This window comes from Scomber japonicus, chromosome 8 (genome assembly GCF_027409825.1).
Source record: "Scomber japonicus isolate fScoJap1 chromosome 8, fScoJap1.pri, whole genome shotgun sequence".
Classification (NCBI taxonomy): Eukaryota; Metazoa; Chordata; class Actinopteri; order Scombriformes; family Scombridae; genus Scomber; species Scomber japonicus.
In genome coordinates this window covers 12,364,820-12,377,219 of record NC_070585.1, presented here as the reverse complement: position 1 = coordinate 12,377,219, position 12,400 = coordinate 12,364,820, and the positions used below count along the sequence as shown (strand labels likewise).

General features: G+C 38.9%; 1 protein-coding gene across 1 annotated transcript; it reads left to right on the top strand.

Moving 5' to 3' along the window:
• Nucleotides 1-1,693: 1,693 nt before the first annotated feature.
• Nucleotides 1,694-11,334, top strand: dctn4 (dynactin 4). The gene is made up of 13 exons (XM_053323504.1): nucleotides 1,694-1,856; nucleotides 2,877-2,947; nucleotides 3,100-3,278; nucleotides 3,514-3,557; nucleotides 3,989-4,096; nucleotides 5,707-5,780; nucleotides 6,593-6,705; nucleotides 6,795-6,904; nucleotides 7,000-7,073; nucleotides 7,601-7,655; nucleotides 8,123-8,230; nucleotides 9,644-9,741; nucleotides 9,838-11,334. The coding sequence occupies exons 1-13, from the start codon at nucleotides 1,722-1,724 to the stop codon at nucleotides 10,055-10,057; spliced, it is 1,389 nt and encodes a 462-aa protein (XP_053179479.1). The 5' UTR covers nucleotides 1,694-1,721; the 3' UTR covers nucleotides 10,058-11,334.
• The last annotated feature ends 1,066 nt before the right edge of the window (nucleotides 11,335-12,400 follow it).

Genomic DNA, 12,400 nt, shown 5'->3' with positions numbered 1-12,400 from the left:
TTCATTCAGAGGGCAGGCTGATGGAGGGCTCTATATAAGAGGGAGCTGTGAGACTGCTCAGGGGGCTAGAGATTGCGCTGCTAGAGTGTAGCTGTGTACATGTTACTTTAATTTTATTTCAGTTATGCTTTTGAGTTAAGTTAACTGTTTGTTTTGTTTTGTACAACTTTTTGTTACATGTGAAACATAGTGGCACATTTTAAAATAATAAAAATACCATTGGACAACTGATCCAGCCTTCTGTGTCTGCCTCCTACTAAAGATTAGACCCCTTTGGTTAGCCTGTACCACATCCCCATTTGATCATATTCAATTTTGAGAAGTAATACTGGTTTTGTAGGGGTATGATTGAAAGTTACCATTCAGGGACGAGTTTACATGCATAAATGCACCATATGAAGAAGGGAAAATGTGGCTGTTATGTCCATAATATTGCACAGTTCAATTTTGATTTGTGACTTTGTCTCAGTATATATTTAAATAAAAGTGAGGACCATCAAACTGAACAGCACGTAGGCAGATCATTGAGCTGCTATGCAGATGGTCAATATTTTAATAAACTAATTGAGCACCATTACAGCTATTTTAAAGACATGCAGGTACAAAACTTTAAGACCCATATTTAAATGTAGGCCTTTTTCATTTACTTGAATCAGCACAAATTATGTTCAAAATTAAAGAGACATGGCAAGTTTATTTACATGCAAAACTAGTTTTGTGGGTGCTCGGCTAGTCTGTGGGTATGAATGAGTCATGAGACAATTGCCACATCCAAAGACACATAAAAAGACTGTTATTTTGAGGTTAAATATGTTGTAGGTGTACGAGTGTATGGTTGAAAACTGCACCGTACTTCAATATTATGCAAAATACTACAGAACATGATACAAATAGATAACTATTAAAGAAAACCTGTATTCCAGTGATATTTCCTTAAAGTTGACCTTTTATACTATCAAACAATATTTAATCATCAGGGTTTGTGGAGTTGTCAGTAGCTGTAGTTTAGCATAGGTTTAAACCTCTGTTGTCTGGAACAAAATTACATGGTGTTTGCTCCATCCCTGTGTCATCAGAAGCTGAACTGTAAACCCCACATTCAGTTTAGTCTGAACCCTGTGTCCTGCACTAAGATGCCATTGGAGACCATTGTATCAGAGGTTCCACTTAAACTTACTGCAGATGTGGTTTCAAAGAGGTTTAAGGACAGGTCTGTATTACTCAGTCTTCAAAAGGGCCTTATCTTACAATTAGGGGTCCCCCTGAATGACAATTAAAGTTCCTAGCAAAGCATTTATTCATCATAAGATTAATCCATGAAGGAAACCGGTGAGTTGATCTATAAATACTGACCAGGACATAACTTAGGCTGAGCTCCTTATTTCTACATCAAATGGTTCAAACAGAGGCTCTATCTCGAGGGCCCCCTTGACCCTGTGAGCCCTTCCTAGAAATCCATCCATCCATCCATCCATCCATCGATTCATCCATCCATCCGTGTGTGGAGCCCAGTTTCAGGACTCACCACATGAGGTCGACTATGAGCCCCCTGTGTAGTTTCAGGACTCACCACATGAGGTCAGCCCTGAGCCCCCTATGTAGTTTCAGGACTCACCACATGAGGTCGACTCTGAGCTCTGTTAGACCCATAGACTGTATGCCGTGACGTCATCTCCAGCGGTGCCGTCAAGGAGCTAGCAGTCGGATGCTCTGGTGAAGAGATGGCGTCCCTTCTGCAGCCAGATAGAGTAGTCTATCTGGTTCGTGGAGAGAAAAAGATCAGAGCCCCCATATCTCAGCTTTATTTCTGCCGATACTGTAGCGAGCTGCGGTCTCTGGAATGTGTGTCTCATGAGGTACGTTCACATTATTCTTTAGTAGTGGTCAGCTCGCTGTTAGCTAAGTCAGCAGCTACTTTGTTGTTAGCCGGCTGGCTAGTAGCGTTGACAGGTAGGCGGGATTTGTGGAGCCATGTCTGGTGTTGTATGGTTGAGCCGCTTGTCAATCAAAGTGTTCTGCTCAGTCTCTGTAGCTCATTGGCTGTAAACGTCGGTTTAACCTCCGCTGCAGTTCGCGTTAGTACTAGCGGCTTACATGCTAGGACTTGCTAATGGAGCTAAACATTGGTTGTTATAAAAGGATATAAAGGATTTTAAAATGAGTGTAGTGTCTGAACAGTAAATTAAAATTGCTCTAGTGTTAGTTTACCCCAGATAGTTATCTCCTTGTCAAAATGCAGCTTGTTAACGTGGCTCATAGACACCACACCCAGAGTCAAATAGCCTAGATTTTTCCTCTGTGACAACTTCTCGTCTGTTGTCTCTAATTTTTGTACATTTTGGATCCAAATTTGCGATTATTTTCCTCCAAGATTGCTTCGTAAATAATCCCATCAGTACAGTTGTGTTGTCATCGCACCACTTGGCCCAAATACATGCTAACGTTATGGATTTTGATTCTAACATATAGGAAAACGATGAAAATGAAAGAATTGGATGCGCATTTTGATTAATTCCTCCTTTAGAACATACGATTATACGTTTAATTACATTTGAAACCAATCAAAATGAAACTGGAACAAAGATTTGAATTTAAGAAAGTGTAAATTTAGTTAAATTAACCAAATAAATCAAAGTTGGATTAAGAAAACTCACCTATGTTTGTTTTTTATAGAAGAAATTAAAAACAGGCAATAAGTCTTTGTCTCCCCCTTTCAATTCATTATACCATTAATTATTCATTTAAAAAACAACTAACAAAACAAGATATAAAAGTTTTTTACTTTGACTTTCCACTGCATAATATGAAGATGCTGCTACCCAATTATTCATTTAGCTAAGTTTCATGGCTTCTCTTGTACCTCTGTCCCTGATCAGGTGGACTCTCACTATTGCCCGAGCTGCCTGGAGAATATGCCATCAGCTGAAGCAAAACTGAAAAAGAACAGGTGAGACTAACTATCCTGTTGATCTGTAGAGAGGGCCATATATCAGTAAAGTGGTCATGTAGGTCATTAATGAGTTTGTTAGCTGTCTTGTCTCCCTTACTTTGCCGTGTTTATGTAATTATTTTCCCTTCCTCCATTTCTATGTACTCCAGGTGTGCCAACTGTTTCGACTGCCCATGTTGCATGCACACCCTGTCCACCCGGGCCACTAACATCCCAGCTCCTCTGCCTGATGATCCTACTAAAACTGCGATGAAGAAGGCCTACTATCTGGCCTGTGGCTTCTGCCGCTGGACCTCCAGGGATGTGGGAATGGCTGACAAATCAGTTGGTAGGTGCTAACATAATGTAGACACATTGATTTGGTCATATTTACAGAATTTCCAAATGTTTAACAATAGGAATAAGATGCATCAAAACACCACATTCTTTTAAAGTCCTGTTGCAATTCCATTCATTAGTACTGCTCAGAAATATAGCAGGTATTGGTTGTGTTTGTTCTTTATGGCTGTATAAATATCAGTTATAAAAAATCATAATGTGTTGGTGCATTTTGTTCATTGCAGCCAGTGGTGGATGGCAGGAGCCAGAGAACCCTCATAATCAGCGGGTAGGTTTCTCCCCTGTGGTCACTGAAATTCTCTCGAGTTGCTCACATGTTTTCTGATCACACATTACTATATTTGAAAATAGACATCTCTTCATAATTTCCCCACACACATATCCAGCCCGAGGCAAAAGAAAACAAAGCAGTTGCTTAGTGCCTCACAAACAACAATGGTCCCTCAAACAAATGACTTAGAAATGCCCTATTTTTGTTTGTTATAATGTACCTCACATTAACAAATATTAGATAACAATCATCTGTAATAAAAGTTAATAGTCAGATTTTATTTACTGAACTCAAATGTGACTATGCAGTATGCTGTGCTAGGATGCTGGTGGTGGTGGTGGGACATTATTTTAAGGTGGGATGAGGGTTTACATAAAATGCACAGAGTATCAATGGCCATCTCTGGATTGATTTTTTGTTTCCAACAGATCTTCAAGCTGATTGAGTATTACCAGCAGCTGGCTCACAGAGAGAAGCAGGAGAGAGACAGGAAGAAGCTGGCCAGGAGGCGACAGTGCATGCCTCTGGCATTCTCGGTACTCTGCTCCCTTTGAGAACAGTAGAATTTAACCCTTTGAAAACTCTGTACTTTCTTCTGTAAGCTTTTGAAATGTCAAACAGCCTGTTGTCTCATTGTAATTGTTACAAAATGTGAAAATACTTTTGTAAAATAACATATCAACATTTGTTTCTAAGAGACTGGTTTGATATAGAAATTCTACCTAAATCTTAACTTACACTCAGTGTATGCACTATTGAGGGTATTATATGATTAGTACACCTTAAACTAAAACAGGTGGGAATAAGTTTCTGAATATCAGCTGCAGTAGTTTTTGGTTGGAGTGCCACATGTCCACACAAAGGCGGATAAATCTGAAAGCTCTGTTTACATGTGTGACATAAAGTGTTTCAGTATAGCCAATCTGGTCATTGAAACTGACATATTTTTCTTCTTTTTTCATTTCTGTTGTTAAGCACTCTAGTATAGTAATTCCTAAGCTGGACTGCATGTTAATGTCTTCATATTTATAGGCATATTAATGACAACACCTATGCAATATAAAGTCAACATTACTGCTACAGAGTACCTGTAATGCCTGCAATGTCATACATTTACTTTTTGGAAAACTTGGCTTTACTCGTCTACACTCTAACAAGAGATCCACATTTTCGGACATATAACCACTCTTAAGCATGTTTCTTAGCTGCACAATTTTCAGTTATAATAACACCAGCTTTGCGTGGCTGGAAGGCCACAACAGAAGAAAAGTGTTTTTTGGAATATGTTTAGCTTTGGGGTGGACATGGTCTTCATGCTTCTTGAGCTTGTTGACATGTTTATACCTCCTGCATTCTGCTCTTATAATATTTAACATTCAGTACTGCAAACTGATATTTCACATGGTGTATCTATACCATTTTTAAACACTTAAGCTGTGATGCACTGCAGTTGTTTCCCATTACTGATGCATTTCTGTTGCTCTTGCATGTCACCATTTGCCACTAATGTTTGCTTAATCACTTTGGTTTCACCTGGTTCTGTATTCTCTCTTTTTCTTTGCTAATGCACTCTGATATTTTGGTTTTGACCCCCCAGCAACACACTATTCATGTGGTGGTGAGTTGTATTTTTCACAACTTGGGTAGTCTCGTCTTTACAGGAGCTCTGTCTTCTCTTTATCTCTGTTCATGTCTAATTTGTTACTGAGTGACATAACAGATCACATGAATGTCTCCTTGGGTAAATCAGACCCAGATCCACACAATGGGAGTCTTTCTTACAGTTAGAAGTAGAGAAGAAATACAGTAGTGTGACTAGATCCAAATTCTTTCATACTAACCAAGTCGTGAATCTTTATATATTGTATATAATATATATTTATATATTTAATATTTGGCAGAAAGGCTCCTGTTTTTGTCTCTTATCACAAGGCAAAAAAAAAATGGTATTTGGCTTGTTTTATTGTTCATTTAGATGTCAAATATCTTTCCCACTGTTTTTAACAGTTGTCAGAAGTTCCCTTTGACTTAGTGCTAAAAGTAGTCTGTAGAAAAAAAGTCGTAGATTAAGTAATTACATACATGGTTTTTTGAATTCTTCATATTCAGCAGGCATAAAGACTGATCATGTTTCTTACTTACTCAGGAAAAGTACGGGCTGGGTACCAGACTGCAGAGGCAGAGGTCTGGAGCTCCCATATCAAGTCTGGCTGGTCTTTCGTGAGTCATCTTTTATTATACACCTGGAATTACTGCTCTTACTCCACTCAATTTGCTCGCATTTGTTTTCTAGTTAAAACCTGTTTAAATTTGAACAACTTCTCCCATGGTTTCAACCAAATAACTACATTGTACATGCAGTACATATATACAAACATGCATATATATTATTAGTGAGTTAGATAGATTCAATTGATTTCTTAGCTTTGAGCAATCATTGGTTTCATGAATTTTCAGTATGCCATGAAAATCATTTTGCAGAGCCTTTAAACTTAGCTTTAGACTTTTATGTGATCCATGACAGCACCCCTATCACCCTTTCTCAGAGTTACATCATCAGCACTGTGTAGTCATGCAGTTGTGAGTGGGGATCATTTTTAAACCTGTTGTCCATGTTGTGTTCAATAACCCAGTCCAACATGTGAAAATAAATAAGCGATTGACAAAGAATTCAAGAAATCATACCCAGGAGACAAATGTAAAACAGACAAGAAAAACACTAAAGAATAATGTGACTTTGTTGGTTCTTGCTTTTTTTAAAGTTGCTGCACAGCCAGGTCTTAAATCCTAAAAGTCAAAAGTCCTGTATTGTAACTTCAAGACAAAGTAAAGCTGTCAACAGTGATGGATTACCTCAATTACTTCTACAAATTCATAAAAAAACAGTTTTACTGAATTCTGGAAAAAAAGTCTCTTTTTTTTTGCTAATTACAGATGAGGAGTTGAAATGAGTGAACCATCTGTCTATATTAAATGGCATTCTTTATAAGGGAAATCAAATTGTTGATGTCAATACATGTTTTCCTCACTAGCCTTAAAGAGGGTGAGGACCAGAAGGAGATCACCATCGAGCCTGCCCAGGCCCTTGATGAGGTGGAGCCCCTGCCTGAAGATTGTTATACCAGGCCCATCAGTTTACCAGAGGGTGAGAGTTTGTCCAACATTTATAATTTGATGATTTTATGAGTATGTCTATAATTGAGGTTGAGTGGAAGTTTTGTTGCCTCCTCTCAGTGACCACCCTGCGCCAGCGGCTTCTGCAGCCTGACTTCCAGCCTGCAGGAGCATCTCAGCTTCACCCCAGGCACAAACACCTCCTGATGAAGCGCTCACTGCGCTGCAGGGTCAGTGAGACTTTTACTGTCCTCTCAATCAAAGGATGTTGTTTTTGTGTGGATCACATTTAGATAATCATATTTTTCTTAATTTACTCCTCCAGAAATGTGAGCACAACTTGAGCAAGCCAGAATTTAATCCAACTTCAATCAAGTTTAAAATTCAGCTAGTGGCTGTGTGAGTATTGGTCATCAGATCCGGTCCTGAACATCTGTTTTCATTATGTAGTTGAGTGTCAGTTTTTAATAAAACGTCTAAATCAGCCTGAAGCCTGATGCACTTGAATTATATGAAGGTCCTGCTAGTCAAACTAATGTTCAGGAAACTCTTAATGCAAAAGTAAAGCTTAATATTAAACATTTTCTTGTTATTTTTAAAGGAAAATTCTCTTTTTTGTATTTTTATCTTACATGATTATAATTGTCTTCTGACAAAAAAGTTAATGCTTTGTGAATGGTTCCTTTTTAAATTACAAAAGGTTCAAGAGTGACTTTGTGAAAGTAAATATTTTTATGGTATATTACATGGAAAATATTCTCCAGAGCAGTCAACTATATATATATATATATATATATATTTTTGTTGTTGTTGTCATTTTAGCTTTTGAACAAATTTAGTTTTAAATGCTTTTCTCGAGAGTTATAAGTGTGTTTGAATGTTACAGCATGCTGATGGACTTTCTGTCCTTTGTATTCCTCCCACAGGAGTTATATCCCTGAAGTGAGAATTATGTCCATTCCAAATCTCCGGTACATGAAGGTCAGTCTATACATTATTTATTCTTTTCATAATCTTCAGTGACACCTTCAAGGACTGTATGCTGCTTTTAAAGACCTAAGTGACTCACCTTTAGCTACATTATTTTGGCTCAAGTCAACATTATTGTCACTGTTGCCCTTCAGGTAAACTTGATTTGCAGCCTTTCTATAAAACTGTATCACATACTCAAGAACAGGACCATATAAACACTAAATAAATCACTAAGAAATAGTACATAAACAGTTAACATGTAAAAATAACAATAACATCAGAACAGAGACCAATATTGCAGTGTGTGATGGTGAGAGCGAGTGTTTTCCTCAGAATATGTTTGACTTCACCTCTCTAATGAGGGAAAGAATGATGCGACCAACACCTGAACAAAAATCCTTTACAAATGAACTCAATCAGCTTTACAAGGTAATTTGGGTTAAACAGCATCCTTTTTCCTCTGCCTGTTCATTTAGGAAAGCCAAGTGCTGCTGACCCTGACCAACCCAGTGGAGAACATCACCCATGTCACACTGGCCTCTTGTGAGGAGGAAGATCCTGATGACATCAACAGCACTGCCAAGGTATTAAACTATTTATTTGATGATTTTACTTTCCTACAAACAGTACAAATAAAAGTCATTATTGTCTTAACCACCACCAAACATTGACAGTGATCAGTGTTGCTCCTACCTTTACTGACACTGTCGCAGGATAAAGAGAGATGTTTGGACTTGCTTTTATCTGACGTAAAGGACTAGTGTGTAGGATTTAGTGGCATCTAGCGGTGAGGTTGGGGATTGCAGTCAACCATCTCCCTCTTCCTCCTCCCCCTCCCATTAGCCTTTTAGACAACAGTACGTCAGAGTTGTGCGTCAGCCAACTTGTTTTGAGGTTCTTTTGCTCCTCAGAGGATGCAGCAGTAAAGAGCATTATGGCTTTAAAAACAGAAAATGAAGGGCGGCACAGTTACAGATTGTGCAAGGTGCTCATCACATGCTTCTCAAGTCCTGCACTTCATATTAAGCACTATTCTCAGTCTCAGCCTTACCAGCTAACTTTAAGAGTGTGCAGGATGGTCGGCTCCTTCATACTGCCTGCTCCTTATGCAATAGGTAGCTTTCACATAATCTCATATGCAGAGCAGTTAGAGTCCCATTTCACCTCCATCTGTCAGCTGTCAAACGCACAGCGAAGGGTGCCACCTTCCTGAGGAAGACGGTCTGCTGAGCTGCCTGTTGCCAGCAGCCACTCCCAGGCTTCTCATTGACTACAGGCTGTTTGTCTTGGCCTCTTTAGTGATGAAGTCATAAGCCAGGCTGGGTATGGAAGAGCTCCTGGCCAAAACATAGCGTCTTCATGACCCATTTCCGTTCGCATTATGGCCAAACACATTGTGCAGTTGTGTCATTCTGCTTGATCTGATATTCAAACGCCTGGAGGGCTGTGTGAACCACATTGAGCCACGCTCAGTTGATTTCAGCAACCAGCTCTTCCAAAGGCTGTGTACGCTCACCTTTTACATTTACAGTGTATTATGCAAGCGATATTCACACAAAATGCAAACATGTTTTTAATTTCTGAGCAGTGCAAGCATTAATCAAGATTTGTCCAAATATGATTTTGGTCATAAGTTTTTGCAAAGAGTTGCTAATGATGCTTTGAGAGCTGAAGATATGATTATTCGGTACCTCAATATTACTAGTTAAATTTCATAACTGTGTTGGTCCATTCAACCGTATGACACTGAAATGTAATCCTGACTCCAGAGGAGAAATGTGCTCAGACAGCTGGAAAGCTTTATACAACCGTCTCTGGCTGCAGAGAGGAGCCAAAACCGTGTTAATTAATAGTTTCATATTTTTTACCTTTTAAGACATATAAATCCACATTAACATGTTTCAAAAGAACTGGAGAGCAACCTGAAGATTAAAATCTTGGTTGACCTCTGGCGGTCTGAAAGGATTTAATGTTAAAGCTGCTTGTTTTTTTTGTAGGTCATAGTTCCCAGCAAGGAGCTAGTCTTGGCGGGAAAGGATGCGGCTGCTGAGTACGACGAACTGGCCGAACCTCAAGACTTCCAGGATGACCCAGAGTAAGTTAACAAAACACACACACACACACACGCACACACGCACACACAGAATTAATAGTGTGAGGTAACTTTTTACCTCTTGTCTCTCCTCCACAGTGTTGTTGCCTTCAGGAAATCCAACAAGATTGGTTTCTTCATCAAAGTGATCCCTCAGAAAGAAGAGGATGCCGATGTCACTGTTTCATTTAAGGTCCGGCACGACTTCCGCAACCTCGCAGCTCCCATCAGGCCAAGCGAGGAGGGAGCTGACACCACCACTGAGGCCATTTGGCTCACGCACCACGTAGAGTTTAGGCTCGGACCACTCGCTCCCTGAACATGAAAACATCAATGCTCAGTTTACTCTCAAACACTCCCACAGTCTTAGTGTTGGGTTCTTTGAGTTAAGTGGGGTATTTAAAAATGATTTCTGATTCTGCTTATTAATATGAAAGAACTATTTGAAATCTACTTGGCATACAGTTAATCCAGAGGGAGTTTGTTGTTGTTTTTGTTTCAGCACTAAGTTGCCTCATCAGACACATTCTGAAATATATTATTTAAAGCTCCCTGTACTGCCCAGTTTATAACACAGGATGACTACACACTAACTGATACAAGCATCAAGTTCAACCTGACCTCATGAGAAGTACTTCAAAGTACTGTAAACATGATAATATACTGTATTCCACCATATCATGCTCCTCAGTTAAAACACTATTATTACAAACTTAACATAAATTGCAAACAGAACAACATTTATTTACATCTTATTTAAAAATGTCAAGTTTTAATTTGTTAGAAAAATTCTACTTCTGCTGTTTCAGGAATGTGTAAAACGATTAATCACATAAGCTTATTTTCTTTAAACCTACCAGTCTCTCCACTCTTACTCTTACAAGTACATCGTCTTTCATTCATTGTGTTGTGCTGCTTTGTGGAATACTCGCCTCTGCTGTATGTAGCAAATAGCTAATAGCTCAAAGAAGTTGTTGAATGCAATAATGTTACAACAAAGAGATCAGAGAACTTTTAACTTTATCGAAAATAAAAGATGAGCAGAATCGGAAATCATAATTAAGAACAATTCATACATTTCCCAACTGTGCAGTACACACACACACACACACTTCTGCGCTTGCATATTCTCGTCAGCCTCCTTTTCTGCAGACAATAGTATCGTATTAACTCGCATGCTTCAGCTTTAGTAAATATTGCAAACGTTATACAATGTCATCGCAGTTACTGATTCTGTGCTGTATTCTGTTCAACAACCTTGTTCTCTGGGGGCGAAGGTGACACCAGCCCAAATAAAGAGGATCGTTTTACTATTGTCTGAAGTCACACAGTAACTTTCATGGCACTATGGAGAGGACGTATAAGAACCTCTGTAAATTACATTAAGTACAAAGTGTTCATCAGTTTCATGTGTTAAGACCACTGGTTTATTTCTGATTTAAATGCATTGTTTTGGTTGGTAGGATTCACTGACTTGTCTGTCAGTGTGTATTGTAAGCCGCTGTCATTTTTGGTTTTCAGTGTGTAAACTTAGTAAAACAGAGCCTTACAACACAGTTAATCTTCTGTACTGGCTAATAAAATAATGTGATACTGTTAAAAGTGTGTCTTGACTTTTCTTTGTGATGAATTGTGCTGTGCTCATTCTCACCACAGGATGGAGCTATAAGGAAACAGGTTTTTATTAGACAGAGATTGCCTGGGAGGGAGCTTTGGGTCGACATCAGAGGAGACTGGCATATGTGTTCCAGGAGATAGTCTTGAATCGTTATGATATTCTTCTGAGGGTAGTAATGTGTGAGAAAGCATAACAAATGGATCCAGACTAAAACATTTTAAAGAAATCCAAGCAAAACTAAATGCAGTCTCCAGGATATGAGTCATGATGATGAAATGTCTGCTTGTCAACAACAGGAGCAGATTGTAAGACAATGGAATTAGTCTGTACACATGGGACAGTTTATAGCCCCTGAAATGGCAGATCAGATATGTGACAGAGGCCTCCTCCAACTCTCCAGTGATGCTGTCTGCTGTGTAAACAGGTCCACTCTGTCTGTTTAATAAAGCCATGATTTTCTTTTATCTCCGGCAGATATAAACAGCCCAGAAGAGTGGCCTGTGCAAGAGCCATAAATCACCTCTGAAGATGAGGTAATAAAGCACTCATGGGGCGAGTCTGTGCCACTGAAACTCACAGCTCTCACTTTAGGCACAGCTGATGGCAGAAGTAGCTGACTTCCAGTGCACACAGCAGTGCTGCACTATCTGCACTCTTTATGTTGTTTACATTTTATTGAAAAAGATGAACAATTACTATGCTAAAGCTGGGTATACATAGTCATGTTCATAATTTAATCAAAATAAACAAAGGAGACAGTGATTGAAAAAGAGAGAATTGCATATGGCTGTAGAGATTTATGCAGTAATCTTATAACTGACTCATGAACAGACCTTGAATGAGTCCCAAAAACACAGTCTGGAAGAAAAATTCTGGATTCCTCCAGTCGGGATAATATTTTCCTGGATCAAGACTTGAATTATTTCATGCTCAGCATGTTCCTATTTGTAGAACCTCATACTGTAAACAGCACCGAAATTTGACCCCTGGTCATGTTCAAGGGATTAGAAATGAATATCAGGGTTTTCCAAGTAGGTAGGTTAC